General features: G+C 55.4%; 3 protein-coding genes across 3 annotated transcripts; 2 read left to right on the top strand and 1 right to left on the bottom strand.

Annotated features, from left to right (window-relative positions):
- The first annotated feature begins 2,634 nt into the window (after positions 1-2,634).
- On the top strand, positions 2,635-3,667 carry LOC117839655 (zinc finger A20 and AN1 domain-containing stress-associated protein 7). The gene has a single exon (XM_034720045.2). The coding sequence runs from the start codon at positions 2,841-2,843 to the stop codon at positions 3,387-3,389; it is 549 nt and encodes a 182-aa protein (XP_034575936.1). The 5' UTR covers positions 2,635-2,840; the 3' UTR covers positions 3,390-3,667.
- Positions 3,668-6,587: 2,920 nt separating this feature from the next.
- Positions 6,588-7,528, top strand: LOC117840809 (basic blue protein). Its single transcript, XM_034721345.2, has 2 exons — positions 6,588-6,955; positions 7,061-7,528. The coding sequence occupies exons 1-2, from the start codon at positions 6,769-6,771 to the stop codon at positions 7,264-7,266; spliced, it is 393 nt and encodes a 130-aa protein (XP_034577236.1). The 5' UTR covers positions 6,588-6,768; the 3' UTR covers positions 7,267-7,528.
- A 7,078-nt stretch (positions 7,529-14,606) lies between these two features.
- LOC117834998 (glucan endo-1,3-beta-glucosidase 8) lies at positions 14,607-17,232 on the bottom strand. Its single transcript, XM_034714352.2, has 2 exons — positions 16,087-17,232; positions 14,607-15,957 (listed from the first exon to the last, which is right to left on the bottom strand). Exons 1-2 carry the CDS (start codon positions 16,440-16,442, stop codon positions 14,829-14,831), a joined length of 1,485 nt encoding a protein of 494 aa, XP_034570243.1. The 5' UTR covers positions 16,443-17,232; the 3' UTR covers positions 14,607-14,828.
- Positions 17,233-17,252: the final 20 nt, after the last annotated feature.

Genomic DNA, 17,252 nt, shown 5'->3' with positions numbered 1-17,252 from the left:
AATGAGGAATTAAGAAGAATATACCCTTTTAACTTCTTATTTTCTTTTACTTCCTTATTTTGTTATATCCTGGATTGAACGGGAAGGTACACAAATAAAGGAAATAAGAAGAAAAGGTAAACATAACAAGGTATAGCCTAGGCTACTAATGGGGCCGCTAGCAGGCCGCTAGAGTCCTCAATCCCTCCTCTCGTGCACAGGTGACAACCAAAGAATTCGTAGTGCGCGTCACATATAAGAACGACTTGGTGCCATGGCCATTAGAATATGGAGCACTAGCATCTACTTTCAAAAAGATCTTAGGCCCCGTTTGGATTATTGGAATTGAATTCCATCCTAATAATCATAATTTAGACACAAATTAATTAAGCTAATATAATTGTATGTGAAATATAGTTGTATATTAGATATGGGAGAGATACTTGTATGCTGCACTTCTACTATAGAGAAGCGAGTCTAAGAGCGTGCTATAAGAATTGAATTCCATTCTAATAACCATAATCTATATAATCAATTTCCATCTCCCACCCCATGAATTTAAGATAGGCTTATATCTAAACTTTGGAAAGTTGTGGAATGCCACATTCCAACATAAATTAGCCTACTCCATTAAATAGATTCCAATTCCTTGGACCCAAACGGGGCCTTAGAGGAATCTATGTACAAATAAATCTTGAAGAAATCTATCTACAAATGCTTCTTGATTCTTCTTGAAGAAAACAACACCGACAAGATAATTGGAAGGAAAAACCAATAAAGGGGAAAAGAGTAGAAAAATAAAATCGATTTGGTTCAAAGAGAAGGAAAAGGTGAAGAAAATAAAAAAGGAAAAAAGTATTAGGCCCTAGCAAGCGGCCCGTATCCTCTTACGCTAGCTAGCGGCAGCCATAGAATTTATAGCACATTGACATATAGTCACGGCGCGATGCTGCGATACAATCCGGAGATACGCTACCATTTACTTAAAATAAATCTTAGAGAAATATATCTCAAATAAATCTAGGAAAATATATCTATGTGGTATCTCTAACCTCACAGTGGGTCCCACGGCTGCAATCCCCATTTTTCACAGTTTATATAATCCAAAGCTGAGTTCCGTACTAGTGGAAGACAACGATGGCTTTGAACCCTCTCTCCGCCGCGCTAAACCACCCCTCCCTCGTCCCTCTCCTTTCTCATTAGCCAACATTTTGCTCGCGCCGGCGCTGTTTCATCCGTAGAATTGCGTAAGCCCTGGCCGGCTTCAATCAAGACGACGTGCCGGCGGTGCGCAGCTTGAGGAGCGCCGGCCGGTACGCCGGGCAGGTGGTCTCCTGAGAGCGAAGATGGCCGACATGCTTGACCTAGAGCTGCGTCTAGGTTTGGGGTCTCGTGATGCCGCGCCGAGGAGCAATGGCACGGCGGCGGAGGTGGCGCGCACGGGGTACGGAGAAACCAGCCAGCATCATGTGGCGCAAGCCATGCGTGCGGTGAGCGACGATCGTGACGAGACGGAGCAGCCGAAGAGCGCCGCCAAAGTGATCCTGCAGCCGCCCCAACTTGTGGAAGCCGGCGAGGAGGAAGAAGCAGCGACGGCGGAGCCGGAGAGCAAGCGCGCGAAAACCGAGGCGCCGCCGGCCAATCTCGATCCGCCTGCCGTGCATCAGGGAGACGGCGGCGGCGCCACGGAGCCGACGTGGGTGCGCGCGGAGCTCCTGCCTCGCCACGCCCTCCCGGGCGACCTTCAGCTCCACTTTGTGCAGGAGAAGGTCCTGACACAATCTGATCTCAAGTCGAATAAGAGCCGCATCTTCATTTTGTCCAGCGGCTCCGATCGCCTCCGCCCCCTCCTCTCCGCCGGTGAGCTCAGGAGTTGCGGTCTCCACGGCAGCAGCCGTCGCAGGGACAGGCCCGCTCAGGGCCAGGACGGCGCGAAGAAGAAGAAGAGGGAGGACAAGACGAGGCACCCGGGGGTGCTGGTGCTCGTCTACGAGCGCGGCGCGGAGTGGGAGGCGGCGGCTCTGAGGCTCAACTCGTTCTGGAGCACCAGGGTCGTGGTGATCAACGGCCATGGTTTCGGGAGGTTCGTCGCGGGCAGCGGCTTCAGGAAGGGCGACCGCGTCGAGTTCTGGGCGTTCCGGCGGCCGCAAGAACAACACCTGTGCTTCGTCGTTGCCAAGTGGGACGGCCACCGGCGGGCGGCAATCAACCGGCGGCTACGCTTCATTACTGGAGTAGTAGCTCCCCTCTGCTCGCATCCAGCAAGATTCTTGTTAGAATTTTTGCGTAGTGTACCATCTTTGCTTTCTTAGAATCTCGTTAGGAAACACCAGACGGGCATCGATCGCAATGCGGCCCAGATCATCATCATCAATCAGAAGTTCAAAACCCTAGACGTGCTTGCAACCGTTGCGCCGCCGGTGTGTGTTTGTGTTGAGAGCTCTTGATGTGCTCGGAGGAGGAGAGGGACGACGGCGAAAGATCGAGCCCGACACGACCCGTACCGTGACACCGACCCGGTTTCGCTGGGACGAAACGGGAAACCACCGTGGCAGTCCGTACGAGAGAGAGGTTATTTTTGTTAAGGTCGGGACGAGAAAACACCAGAGATTTCGGTTCGGAGTCACGAACGCATCTAATCCGAACGGGAGATCGATCGCGTAGTAGCACACTCCGAACCAGCAACGCCTCCGTCGTCGGGCACGCCGTGTCGCGCCCTAGCCTAGTAGCGCGTCCATATAAGACCACAGCCAACCCAACTAAACGACCAGACGCCAATTCCACTCGATCGACGCGAACAAGCTCGTCTCGACGTGTTCGGCCACAGCACGCACCCGACGACGACGCTCCGCACGGTAGCGATGGCGGCGCAGAAGCGGAAGAGCGTCGACGTCGATGAGATCGACGCGGCCGCCGCGGCGGCCGCGTGCGCGAACGGGTGCGGGTTCTTCGGCAACCCCTCGACCGCCGGCATGTGCTCCAAGTGCTACCGCGAGCACGCCGCCACGGCGCCCACCGAGGAGAAGAAGATGGCACACCAGGCTGTTTACAACACGAGCGGCGGCGTCTTCGCGCCCGCACCCCGCGGCGCGCCGCCGGAGAAGAAGGCCAGGATCACGTGCGCCGCCGTCGCGCCGTCCCCAGACGGTGGCGTTGCTGACGGTGCAGCAGCGGCTGCCGAGCCAGCGACGGCCGCGGGCCCCGCGAAGCCGGCGGCGGCGAACCGGTGCACGGCGTGCCGCAAGAAGGTCGGCCTGCTGGGGTTCCGGTGCTGCTGCGGGGATACCTTCTGCGGCGCGCACCGCTACGCGGAGAAGCACGGCTGCAGCTTCGACTACAAGCGCGCCGGCCGCGAGCGGATCGCCAAGAACAACCCGGTCGTGGTCGCCGACAAGATCGCCAGGATCTGAACCATACAAGTGAGCTACAGTAGTTTGCAGGCAGTAGTAGTCTCTAGTGTCTATTTTTGTGGAGGATGACTTGTAAATTCATCGATCTGCTACCCCGTTTTATTGTGCCAAGGGTGGTAATGGATCATGATCCTCGTACCTCCTTCACAATCCAACCCAGCACTATCTATTTTTAGTTCAAAATCATATAAAATTATGGCTCGACCCTTATTGAGCCTGATCCTTAAATTTGATAGGCTAATTAGAGGGTCCTTTACCATCCCTAATTGTACCGCTTGTTGGCCGTGTGGTGTGGCAAGATCCTGCCGCCGAGGAACTCTAGTCTTTTTTTGTCTCTTACTAGGATCGTGCCGGTGCGTTGCTACGGGTAACACAATTTTCCTTCACAAGCATCAAAATAGCAATATAGAAATTTGAGGACAACCATTCAGCAACTGCGGAAGAACGTAGATTAGCTAGCAATTTAACGTATGTGGAGAACCATTCAAAAGCAAATTGAGTTCATATATAATTTAACTTGCTTTAGCAATTAGCACCGAATGAAAACACTATAATTAAGTACAATTACCAATGTGATAACAAGAAATATCAAACCACTCATATAGAAGTTTCACTATTTTGCCAATCGTGACTATTGAATACTCATGTCACAAGGCATGAAAACATACTTTTTGCATTGCAGTGGTAGGCAGGTTGCTGAGTGAAATCATAAGGTTATTGGCAAATCAAAAGAATCGGTGATTTGATTCACTTTCTGTAACAAAACCAGTTCAATGAACTAAAACTTGACAGAAGCTGCATAGACCCAGTAAAGACTTTCCTAGCTGCTTGACGTCAATTACCTCGTAGAAGGCAATTACTTTATCGATTAGCGAGATTTTGTTTCTAATGAACGCATCATCCACCAACTTGTATTCATGATTCTTTGATAGACCAGAGATGCATGGATGGCATCTTCAATGTAATATATCAGACCACTTTCCTGAGCAGATGAATAGGATTGTTCAACTTGGTCTGCTACAAATCAACAGCCAGTCTTCTCCAAAACTCTCTTCATCTGCACACAAACCATAAAGGATTAGACTGCGGTGCACAAACAACTCTAACATAACCACATCATACAGGACATTGTTCCACCATGTTCTCTGCAGGGGTTAAACTCCATCTTCTCTGTCTGCTCTACCTGGACATTCACAATGCACATGCATCTCAAACTGTTACCAACTTGGCAACACAACACGACAACACAAGTCCCAGTTTTAGTATAACAAGGAGTTATGGTTATATAATTTTGGGTCATAAGTATAACAGAACCCATTGACCTGAATACACCCTAGATAAACCACCAGTCCTGAAACAAACAGAAACAATAGGTGTCACTGAACCTCTTTTAAGTAAAAGACACCCGAAGCTTTAGGCCAAAACTCGTGAGCATTTGTTGCAGGCAAAGATGATGCATATTTCTAAAATATAACAAAAATCGACACATAAGAAGGAATAGTGATTAATTGTCAGAACATGTGTAAAATCTTTGTTCAGGCTAACATCTAGGTTCTCACCTGCTTTGGATTACACACAAAGAACCCATAATAAAGAAGATGCACAACTCTAAACTGGTCCTTACTATGAGCTGAGCAGCTAACCAGTCATCTCCTTTTATTTTCTTAATCACATCACCCAACTCTTTACCATTGTGACGTGTATGATAATCTGCATGATGTGTTAACTCCAACATTTTCTGAAGCGGAAGGATATATAGGCATGATCAGTACTACTTATCAAATTTATGTATAATAAATATAAATAGACAATAAATGCAAAATGATTTGATCAATACCATGCTCACTTTATAGTCATAGGAATCTAAACTTCTGTCCAATAAAATCAATGAAAATAAGCATGATTAGATGAGCGATAGCTGACAAAGATATGCTGGTTTCAGATTACAACTCCTTTTCAACAGTACTGGAAACCTTTTCTTTTCAAGAAAGAAAAGGCATAACATTGACAACTATGTGGGAGATTTATTTTCTTACCCCATCAATAGCAACAACCCAACTTGCTATTATCAGAATGGTAATAAGATTCACCTTGTATTCAGATTATGATAATAGCCTAAAATGGATCCTGGATTCCCTACATCGTCATATTCATTGCCATATCCTATTTGTCAAACACCATCAAATTCTCGCACGTCAATAACTAAAGAAACAATACCTGGACATGTCACAACCGTTCAATGCAGTCTCCATTCTCCTCCCTTCGATGTTGTTGGTGCTGGTAGTGGTAGTTACCTGAAGGTCCAAAGTTTTGCCACAATGCAGTGGAAACAGATAATAATCGAGGAATTCGAGTATGATTACTTTCCTCGGAGAAAACGATCCCTTGCAGTAACCCCCGTGGTGACCGTCGAGGTGGACAGGAAGGCGATGCTGGCCACTCGTGACGACTGCAAAGTGACGGTCATCATCTTGTCGGGCTGGGCGATCTTGATCACGGGGAGGTGAAGGACGGCAGCCCTCAGCTCCGATTTGCCTCCTGCTTAGAATTTCATAATAGAAGGGCCGGGTGATCCATGTCACTAAAAACAACATAATAGATAGTCTCACATGCATCCTGTTTAGAATTTCATCGAACACCTTGACGGCATGTCAAATAGAGATATGCAAAAATAACATAAATGGATAAGCGCATAGATGGGATTCCTGCAGCACCTACCGACATCTCCCTGTAGTTACCATGACGAGCTGCCGCCGCCCCTGCACATGACGGCACATGCACATATCGACGAGGTCACCTCGCGCTTGCTGGCCACGTGACGCTTCTGCAGCATGGCGTGGCCGCTGACCCTAATGAGCAGCTCCTCCACGATAGGCCGCCATCACAGTCGTCTCATTGTTGTCAGTCCGCGACCCGCCCGCCACAGGAATCGGAAGCGTGGATGTAGGCCAGGCCCTGCATCGTTCTCATGTCCAGGCAACAAAAAAAAAATGCGTCTTACTGATCGATCACGGTAACACGCAGATTATTGAACTCCTCGATCCAGAATGTTGAATCGATCAACCCTCTACCTCCAGCAAGGAAATCAAACGAACCCAGGCGCCCTGCCAACGAAAAGGCAAATACACGACGAAATCCAGCCCACCGCCCCGTGTCGCGTTGTGCCTTGCAAGGAGTCGCATCGAGTACACCGCTACAACACACGTCCTGTCTCCAAGGAGCCAACGCTAGCGGCGGTCGCACCAACCATGAACGGTGGTGCGTGTCTATACATATGCGCGCCAAACTCCTGATGCCAAGCAAGCGCACCAGCATCCGGCCGGGCAGATACCAAAGACACGCACGCGCCCACGGCACCGGCGCTCCCGTGGCAAACTAAATGGCTTCGCCTAAGACGACGCTACTCGTAGCTGCAGCCGTGGCGGCCGTCGTCGGCGTGGCCGCTCTGCTCCCGGAGACGGCGTGCGCGGCGACGTACAGGGTCGGGGACGACGCCGGCTGGAACACCGCGGTCGACTACGACGCCTGGGCCAGCGGCAAGAAGTTCAAGGTCGGCGACACGCTCGGTACGTACGCGCACCGGTTAGACGTGGTGGGTGATGTGTACGGCGTGCCAACGCGGGCGCGGCGGCGTGGTTAACTAACCGGTTGGTTTGGAGATTGGCTGGCAGTGTTCCGGTACGACACGCCGAGCGAGAAGGACGTGGTGGTGGTGGACGCGCAGGGCTACGCCGAGTGCTCGGTGCCGGACAACGCGCGGCTGCTCAACTCCGGCGACGACCACGTGGTGCTGGAGCAGGCCGGGCAGTTCTTCTTCATCTGCGACGCCGAGGGGGAGTGCGACTCCGGCATGAAGCTCGCCGTCAACGTCCACTGATCCATCGGCTAAGCTAGCTGCTTATCCGCCACGTCGACTTAGCCTAGAAATCACCACTACGCTAGATTATTGCTGGTGGTCAAAACCGATTTCTGCTGGCGGATTCCGTACCCGCTAACAACTCACTGTCAGCACAAATGTTCTTTGTGTTGGCGGGTATCCACCCGCCATACAATTCAAATTTGCGCTTGCAGGTGCTTAGATAGCCCGCCAACAAAGATATTTTTCGGATAATAATAAAAAAAGTTGGTGTAGCCGCTCATGATGCCGCAACCGCGGCCATGCTGCCTCTCGTTTCGCCTCGCGCCGTTGTCCCGCGACTCCGCACTACTTCTCCGTCGTCGCTCGCGCCAGCTGCAGCTTGGCTAGGGCTGCCCCCGACGGTCCCTTCCCTCACCGGCCGTCGGCCCATGTGACCACTGAAGGCTGTTCCAACCGACTGCCCGCAGTGGTCTTGTGCTCGCCGGTCGACCGTCCTCAAGGCGGCCCATGCACCCGCCGACCACCCGTCCTCATGCCGTACGCCCGAGTCAGGCCCGCTGGCCGTTTGACCTCACACCGGCCGGTCGGGTCAGTCTCACGCCGCCCTTGCGTGCCCGCCGAAGCTCGCCCTTGACGTCCGACCTTCGGCACGCTGCCAGAGCTTGCCCTTGGGCACCGCTGGAGCTTGCCCTCCCACCGGAGAGGAAAGGAACATATAAGGTAGAGAGAGGGTGAGGGTGAGAGAAAGGAACAGATGAGGGGGAGAGAGAGCACCTGACGCCGCCTGCGCTCGATCGCCCGCCACTTGCCCACACCGGTCTCCGCGCGCGTCGGCAGCCTCTACATCCAAGCGGGAGCGTCGGTCCCCGCGCTCGCTGGCCCGCCCCATCGGCCGCCGCTCCCGTCGGCGCCCGCGCCCACTGGCCGCCAATGCCTCCACCCAGGCGTGCCGCCCCTAGTGCTCGTGGCCCATCCGCACGGCCGTCGCTCCCGCTGGTGCCTCCTCCTGGAGAGATAAGAGGAGATAAGGGAGAGGTATGGAGCTGACGCCCGCTCCGTTGGTGCCTGCTCCTGGAGAGATAAGGGAGCGGCATTTGTGCTGGCAGGTGCTTAGATCGCCCGCTAGCACAGAGCCATCTGTGCTGGCAGCGGTCCCGGTCACCTTTGTGCTGGCAGGTGCCAATTCCACCTGTCAGCACGTTAATTTGGATACACCAGCACAAATCATTTCTGGCGTAGTGCGTGGTCCGCCGCAGAGCATCCACGTGGCAGTCTTCTCTAGTTCAGAGCATTTCAGTACAAGCTTACGAATAAACTTAGTGATGTGTGTTCTGGCAGTCTCGTCAGGTTATTCAGACAAGTTTGCTACAACCCACTTGTTTCAAAAAAAATTTTAGATAAACTTGTTTCAAATTTAAGCTTGTCCTACATGCTTGTTCAATGGAACAGCTGAGTGGAGACAAAAGGTATGTTAAAAAATACATTGCTATAATCAAAACCACCAGAGTCCTTTGCCTCTATTGGATTCTCATAGAGCGCGTACTGCACCAACGACTTCTTCTTCATGTCAACAGTAACCATCCAAGCCTTGTCAAGATATCCAGGCCCATCACTATGAAGTGAAGAATGCTGTCCTCCTCCATGTCGCCGACAGGGAATCTCGGCACGGTCCTTGGCAGAGGCGAATCTTGGTAGCTCGGAAGCGACGAGAGGTCTTGGAGCAGGAGAGAAGAGTCCTCCTCCCACTCGAGTTCCGGCATCCTCAGAGTCCACGTCGTGATGGTGCACCCGTCGTAGTTGTCGTCGTAGTGGGAAGGCCCCTCGTCGTCGCTCGTGATGCCCGCATCGTGGTCGTCGTCGTCGGCCCGGTGGAGCGGAACTTGCCATTGTCGATGTCGACGAACTTCAGATGGCCTCGACAGATGGACACTGCCCTGTACATGTTTGGAAGGTCCCTGTCGCCTCTCCACGTCTCAATGCCAGGGAATCCACGGAAGGAGAACACGGTGTCAGTGCACCAAAAGTACTCGACAATCCCCTCTTCCTTGGCGTAGGGCAGGTCGAGCTGCTTGGTCTCCCACTGCCCGGTGGCAGACGACGACCTGTAAAGCCACACGACGGCCGCCTCAACCTCCGTCATCGTGGTGGCGTCGACGACGACGTTGTGTCTCCTCAGATTGGCCACGACGAACTCCTCGCCTCTGCGGGCGATGCCGGTAACCTCAGCTTGGGCCTTCCAGACGCTGGGAGGAGGAGGGAGAGGCAGCAGCGATGGCAACTCAGGGTCGGCCTTGTAGACGAAGAAGTTGTGCGGGAACTTCTTGGCATAAACTCCCTTGATGGCGACGACCATATGGACGAGGAGGAGGTCGCCGTCAGCGGCCACGACGCTGATGGGCACCATGGGCACGTCGTCGTCGGTGTAGAGCTGGACTACGGAACAGGCCGGCGGCGTGGCGAGGCGGCGGAGGGAGACGCGGACGTCCCGGCCGTTGCTCGTCTTGCAGGCGGCGGCTGTGGCGGTGTTCATAGGGAGGTGCTCCCGGTCCACGCGCGTCTCGAACAGCGCCCACCCGGCGAGGACGGGCGGAGGGGCGGGATCGTCGCGTCGAGGATCGTGGGAGAGGGCACCGGCGGCGGCGGGGGCGATGGCCATGTCGGAGGGAGTCAAAGACGATCGCCGCGGGAGTTTAGGGGTTGGGGATTATTTTGCAAATAGTGGAGGTGGAGAAAGATTGAAAACAATGACGGCGGATATGGATTGGAGTCTGCAGCCGTGCAGCCGGGGAACTCTGTTCCCCCCCCCCCCCCCCCCCCCCCCCCCCCCCCCCCCCCCCCCCCCCCCCCCCCCCCCCCCCCCCCCCCGAAATGTTTGCAGGAGCACTGCACTGTCAAACTGTCATTTAAGAAGGAAAGCAAGCAAGTCTCAAAGGTTCTTACATAGCGTTATTACATAAATAAACTAGCTCCTCCTAACTCTGAAAGAAAAGGACTGAATATAAAGTTCCATAATAAATCATGAAAACAAATTAACCTCCGGGCTTCCACAAGCCATCCACCTCAGCTGAACTCTGGTTTTTCTTCCTCGTCTTATTGCGCTTGCATCTAGGCAACAAGCAAGGTTTCATGAATGGAGCCAACTACACGAAGAGCGCCCTCTGCCTAGCGCTAACGCGAGAGCTATCCAGGTGCTTCATCCTCCACCCCCCGCCGCTAGCTGCTCCCACACCGCCCGTGCCCGGCGGCGACCTCGCCGCCGACCACATCGCCCACCGACCGCCTGCTGCCTCCACGCCGCTCTTCCGATCTACTCTGTCATCCTCCACCCCCGTCGCCGGCTGCTCCCACCGCCCGTGCGTAGCAGCGACATCGCCGCCGACCACTCCACCCACTGACCGTCCCGACGCCTCCACGCCGCGCCTGCGATCTACTTCGGCGTACTCCGCCCCCGCCGCCGGCACGAGGCCACCGGTTGTCCTGCACCGCTCTGGCCGGCGACGCCCTCGCCGCCCGGCAACCCGCCACCACCACCGGTCGACTGCCGCCCCAGGCTCTCCCTCTAAGCTCGGTGGGCACAGATCGACCCCAGCAACCCCAAACCCCAAACCACCGGTGCAGCTGCAGGCCCGGTGCCATCGGTCGCCCCTCGCCCCTGATCGGGACGAGAGGCGTCTCCTCGCCACGCAAGCAAGGTGGCACCAACGTTGCAAACTCACGGGCAGGATTCCGAGAACGCTGGTCAGCTCTCAGCTGGCAGCTGGTACACACATCAGTACTCGACTCTGAGATCCAGCAATACTGTATCCTCCAGTGAAGCACCGGAAGACTCTTGTCACCCTGCAAAATGACTTGGGGTCAAGAAGCACGATGGCACGGCACGGCACCTAATATCCAATAGCACGCGACCGATCCATTGCGACGCACGGCGGCACGCGGCGATCGGCTACTGCCTGACCGATTGATGCGTCGCAGAGCTTCCACAACGCGGGGTGAGCTACGCGGCGTGCGCCGTGCCGAGCGACGCGCCGACGCTGGCCTCCGGTGGACGACCGCGTGGCGCTGAGGCAGGCCGGGCGGTGGTTCTTCATCAACGTCGTCGAGGGCCACTGCTAGTCCGGGATGAAGCTCAACGTCAACGTCGTCCACTGATCAGCTAGCTTAGCTAGCTAGTCGTCATGTCGGAGCCGCGGCTTGCTTGCTGGCTCTAGTGGTGCATCATGTACAAGCCGTTCAGTACAGCTTTACAGACTTCAGAGTGCAGTCTAGTTTCAGTACGAAAACTGAGCGCAGGATCGCTCGTCGTCGCGTATGCCTAAACCAACGGAATCCAAGCCAGCACCTCCCGACCTGCGAACCGCCGCCGCCGCCGCGCACCTGGACGCTCGTCACACGCATCCAGCAGAGGATCACGCGGAAGTTTCCTGCGCACACCGCCGCCCACGTCTGGCGCCAAATAAGAAGAGCACGCCAGGTCGTTGCACGCGAGCCGCGCGCTGGTTCGGCGGGTCGGTCCGGACTCCGGAGTCCGGACGCCCAGGCCCGGCACATGACGCTTCCCTTTCTCGTTCGGTCGTTCCCGCCCCCTCACGGTTCCACTTCGATTCTTCAGCTCCGCTCCCGAGTTCTGTTCATCGTTCTGCTGGGATTTAGTGATTTACAGTGTTTGCTTCGGCGAACGCCGATTGCCACTGGTCCGGTCCAACGGGCTGCAGCATCGCTTTGGTGGCTGGCTTTTCTGTTTGATTGTTCTGGTGCGCGTTGTGTGTGCATTCAGAATTTCGGATACACCTTGTGGTCTCGTGGAACTTGACCCTGTGGAAGTCCTCGATCGCAGGAGGAAGTCGAGATGGAGGGGCGAGTGGTGAGCCGGAAGGGGAAGCTGACAGCTGCGGCGGTGGAGGTGCGCCGTGCACAAGAAAGAGTCCGACGACCAAGAGCAACAAAAGCAGCGAGCTCTGAACGAATGTGAAAATCTCTTGCAGCTTGTAGGACATGTAATTCGCAAGCAGCAATTGCTATCTTGGTAATTCGATCTTTCAAAAATTTAGCAATGTGGCAGCGAGACCCTGAGCTGAGCTGAATCCTGCCGTCGGATGTCCCAAGTCCACTCTGCAACGCCAGAAGAAACATAAGCAGGAGACACCGCCATCCGCGTCAAGGCGCTCGCTTCGCCTCTCCGAATCCTCGTCGTCGTCTCCGGCCACCGCACTTCCGTCGCGCGCCGCGGCGGCAGCATCTATGGAGGAGCTGGGACCGAGAGCGGCGCCTGCAGGGAGACGCGGCTCCGGCTAGACGTTGAATCTCGAATCTGGATCACCGGGATGCATGGGGATGGGGTTAGCGGAGGTCACTGGCGGTCAATGGATCGCCGGCACCTCGCGGCGGGCTGCTCCGGCTCCGGCCCGAAATGTTTGCAAATCACCCCCTGGTTTGGATCGCCATCAATAATCGCGATCCAAATTAGGGGTGCTATTGTAAAATTTCTGATCAGATATTTCTGAAAATCCCCCTAATTTGGATCGCGACTATTAATCGCGATCCAAATTAGGGGTCCATCTGTAAAATTCTAGATCAAAATTATGCAAAACGATCCCTGATTCGGACGGCTCCGCTTCTCGCCCGTCCACCGACGGCCGCCGCCGCCGTCACCCCAGGTTCAGTTCCTGCCGGAAGGGATAACACCCATCTTTCGCTCAGGTCCCTCCCTACCACGTGATCTCCACTCCTCTGATCTGCTCCGGCAGCAAGACGCGCGATCTGCCATGGGCATCACAGCCGGGTCAAGAAGCCGCGCGATTGAGCTCAAGCAGGCGAGCGCGGCGGCGGATTCTCCTCCCGGCACACGGCAGGCTACGCGGACGTCTTCTTCATTTATTCATGGTTTCATCTAAGCCAGTATATTTTTCCTGAAATGGGTGCGGTGCTTCCGAGCATTTGAACAGCAGAGGAGCTTGGAATTGCCATCCCAGCTTAGCACCTGCGAGCGCAGAACAAAGCAAAGGACGTTCAGTTTTCTGAAGTTCTGAACATATACAGCCAGCATCTACTATACTACCAAAAGCCAAAAGGATCCTGTTGTTTTGTCGATCACCAAGCCCAATGGGCTGCGAGGGGATGCAGCATTGCAGCAGCGGCCTGGCTATTCTGTTGAATTGTTGATTGTTCCGGTGTGCTTCTGCGTGAGATTCAGAGACACACCTTCTGGAACTTGGCAAGTTGGCATCGTGCAGGAAAAGCTTGAAGAGGGTCCATGGACCGTCAGTTCTGATTGCAGACCAAAACTACGAATAAGCAAAGCGACACAATGGTGCCTAAACCAACGCAATCCAAGTCAGCACTTCAGGAAATTCAAGTGGTTTCTATGTAGATTTCGTAAGAATACAGGCATTGGGAGCAAAGTGTCCAACCAATGACACAGACGCAGTACCGCGTCCAAAGTTTCACAAAGCCACACTCATGGTGCCTACGTATAAGCAGGACTGCAGGATGCCAGGATCACTGGTGGGTTGGGTACAATGCTCCCTCTCCGGATTTCAGAATCGGGGTAGAACTGGCATTCTGGCACTGGGAAAAAAGGATAGTGCCCCTGCCGACCTGCGAACCGCCGCCGCCGCACCCGCACACCTGAGCGGCGAGCATCACACGCATCCAGCAGCCGCAGTGCACGTCTCGCGCCAAACAAGAAGCGCCGCGTCTCGGATCACGGCGAGGCGCCGAAGCAAGCGGGAGGAGCCCCGCCCCGGAGAGACGGGCCGACGACGCCACCAGGTCGTTTCTGTGTTCCCCACGTGAGTCGGTCCGGGCGCCGTGCCCCTTGCTCGTTCGTTGTAGGAAACTCAACTGTTTTACCGGATAAAAATCAAAAGAACAAAAAACAGCACAAATTGTAGTCACCACACGTGCTGATGTGCACGGCTGATCCGGAAAGCTTCTTTTAAGGGTTTATTGGTCACTTCACTTCACTTGCGTACGGGAAAGCCCAGGAACGAGTTCCAACTTTCGACGCGAGAAGAGTTGCGCATCTTGAGTTCTAGACCATGACACCATGTGCCCGTCCCATGTTATGCTGGATCAGGGGGGCCATGTGCTGTGCATCTCCTACGCATCTCGTATTTCGATTGATTCGAATCATGTGGATGCCACCAGTATACTGCAAAAAAGCCAAACAAATCTGGATCACCTATAAGCTACAACTCCAAGTCCCAATAATCATGGTGCATCCCAGATTGTGCCCGTCATGTGTGGACACATGGTGCCTACGGAGAGTCTGAAACTGAACGAACTGTTACTCGTCAGTCATCTAGCTTCGGTGATTTGGATCAGCAGCCCAGCAGAGTGTTGTTGCATTGCATACGGTGTCAAACGAACCATCTCAAATCAGTATACATCCTGAACCTGAAGTATACATGTATATCTCCAGTACAACACTTCCTACCAATTATTTTTTTCACCAAAATTAAACCAACAAACGAACGAACTATAATCTGCAAGCGCGCCCTGCCAAAACCCCAAAACCAAAACCAACCAAAGATCAACAATAACTAAACCTGCCTATCTAAACCAAGCACGCACGCCCTCCCCTAATGCAGCAGGATCGTCAGCTGCGCCAAGAACAGCAGCACGGCGGCAGCGGCGGCCACGCCGATCGGCCGCCGGTGACCCGCCGCCGCCGAGGTGGTGGCGATCTGTATGGTGAAGTTGCAGGTGTTGGTGGAGGGGTCCGTCTGCGTGGGCCTGGCGAGCCCCTGGAAGTCGCACGCCTCGTCCGCCTGGTCCTTCATCTGGAAGAAGGCGTTGAAGGCGTAGGACGCGTTGCCGTTGCTGTCCATGCCGCCGCACGTCGAGCCGTACCCCAGCGCGGTGCAGTCGGCGAAGGTGCACGCGAAGTTGATGTTGTCCGCGAGCTTGTCCATGTTGGGCGACTCCGTGTTGACGACGCACCACGTCCGGGGCAGGTACTCCACCCCCTGCGCCGGCACCAGCATCGCGTTCTGCCCCTGCCCCGACAGGTCCATCGGGTACTTGGGCTGCCCGTCGTAGCGGAGGATGCCCCAGTGCCGCTCGAAGTTGCCGGGGGCCACGCTCTTGATGTCCTCGTCGAGGAGCCCGAACAGGTAGACCTCGATGTACTGGTTGGGCCGGACGGGGGTGCCGGCGTTGGCAGCGAGCCGCTTGAGGAGGCCGTTGTAGAACCGCTGCGCGTAGACATTGGTGGCGTGCTTGTCGCCGTCGGTGGGCCAGCCGACCTCGCCGACGATGACGGGGAGGTCGCCGTGCCCGGACGCCTTGAGCGCGGCCACCAGGGTGTCGAAGTTGGCGTCGAACACGTTGGTGTACTGCACGCCGTTGTCGAGGACAGGCGTCGCGCCGCCATCGAAGAAGGCGAAGTCCACGGGGAAGTTGTCGTTGAGGAACAGGCTGATGAACGGGTAGATGTTCACCGTGAAGGGCGCGCTGTGGTTGCTCAGGAACTGCACCATCTGCGTCATCAGGTCCGCGATGTCGGGCCGCCACCGCCCTGCCGACGGCACCGGGTTGTCCGTCGGGGACATGTACACGTCGGCGTTCAGCGGGACCGTCGCCTTGATGGTGTCGCCGAGCCCGGCCTCGTCCAGCGCGTTCTGGATGTTCTGCAGCGCCGGGAACGTCACCTTGTCGAACGTGTTGTTGTACGCCGCCAGGAACGGCTCGTTGCCCACGGCCACGTACCTGCAATGCAACACTATTAGCTTTAGCCACCGACCGCAGACACGTCGCGGCGGTCGCGCCGCCGCGGCACCACGGACGAGCCATGAATGAGCAGGAGAAGAGAAACTGCTCAGAGCAGTAGCCTCTCACTTGATGGTGACGCCGCCGTCGAAGTTGTACCGGGAGACGTTGTGCCGGACCCACTCCTTGGCGGTGTCGTAGTCGGTGATCCTGTCGAGCAGGACATTGGGGATGGCCACCATGACCTCGATGCCGGTGCCGGCGAGCGCGCTGAGCGTGCTCTGGTCGGCGTCGAACAGCTTCACCTTCTTGATGCCGTTGTCCTTGAGCATCTGCACCACGATCTTGGGCGGCAGCTGGTGCGTGGCCTGCGTGCCCCAGTTCATCCCCAGCGCCTCCACCCTCGCGACGCCGGACCACGACGCCGCCGCCGCCATTGCCGCCAGCAAGCAGAGCCACGGACGCAGCGCGGCTAGATTCTCCATCCGGCTCCCCCGGCGCGCTGATCGGAGCCTGGCAAGATCTCTACCGTCAACTCCCAGCGACCAATCGATCGGAGCTGGAGAGACAAACACCAGGCCTCCTGGTCACCTGGATGCAATGGCTTGGGACCGGACTGGAATCGGAGTAAGGAAGCTTCAAGATTTATAGCTCCGAAGCCCAAACAAAGAAAGCTTTAAATTTCTGGCGTGAAGAGATGCAAGACCAATCAGAATCGATCAAGAAGAAGGGGGGCTTCTATAAACAGGACGGCGAGACGCCGCTCCAAGGAAACGGCGATGGAAGAAGCGAAGGCTGCACACGAAACACGGTTTCCCTCCAGCTCGATGTTTCCCACCCGATCCGTGTGACAGAAACACGGGAAAAGAAGAACCAAATAAGGAAGATGGGACTGGCTAGTTGGACGCCGGCCGCAATTAAGACGCGGGCGGATGATGAGAACCGAGGTGACAGGGACGGATCGGAAAAGCGAAGGAACTTTTGAATTGAGGGGGGAGAGAGGACAGCAGAGGATACAGATACACGGGACCGAAATGATCCGGAGCAGAGATCAGGATCCCGGGACCGCGCCACCGCCGATCGGTGGGAAGGAGCTATCGGCTATCCCTCCTCTCCTCCTCGCCGAGACGCGGTGATAAGCCCGGAGCGAGCGAGAGAGCGGATGTGACGCCAGCGGCGACGGGCGGATGGTTCGTGGATAGTGTGCCCCGTATCGCCGAAGCGGAGGCGGGGAGGCCGGAGGGGGAGTGGTGGTGGTGGGAGTGGGAGACTGGGAGTGGTGGGCGGCGAGGGCG

Source organism: Setaria viridis, chromosome 9, assembly GCF_005286985.2.
Source record: "Setaria viridis chromosome 9, Setaria_viridis_v4.0, whole genome shotgun sequence".
Lineage (NCBI taxonomy): Eukaryota > Viridiplantae > Streptophyta > Magnoliopsida > Poales > Poaceae > Setaria > Setaria viridis.
This window is presented reverse-complemented; position numbering and strand designations above follow the sequence as displayed.

Excerpts from the sequence above, each read along its gene's own strand:
- LOC117839655 (XM_034720045.2), top strand. The coding sequence starts at position 2,841 with ATGGCGGCGCAGAAGCGGAAGAGCGTCGACGTCGATGAGATCGACGCG.
- LOC117840809 (XM_034721345.2), top strand. The coding sequence starts at position 6,769 with ATGGCTTCGCCTAAGACGACGCTACTCGTAGCTGCAGCCGTGGCGGCC. Across the intron at positions 6,956-7,060 it reads CAAGGTCGGCGACACGCTCG|TGTTCCGGTACGACACGCCG; the intron begins GTACGTACGCGC and ends ATTGGCTGGCAG.
- LOC117834998 (XM_034714352.2), bottom strand. The coding sequence starts at position 16,442 with ATGGAGAATCTAGCCGCGCTGCGTCCGTGGCTCTGCTTGCTGGCGGCA. Across the intron at positions 15,958-16,086 it reads GACGGCGGCGTCACCATCAA|GTACGTGGCCGTGGGCAACG; the intron begins GTGAGAGGCTAC and ends GTTGCATTGCAG.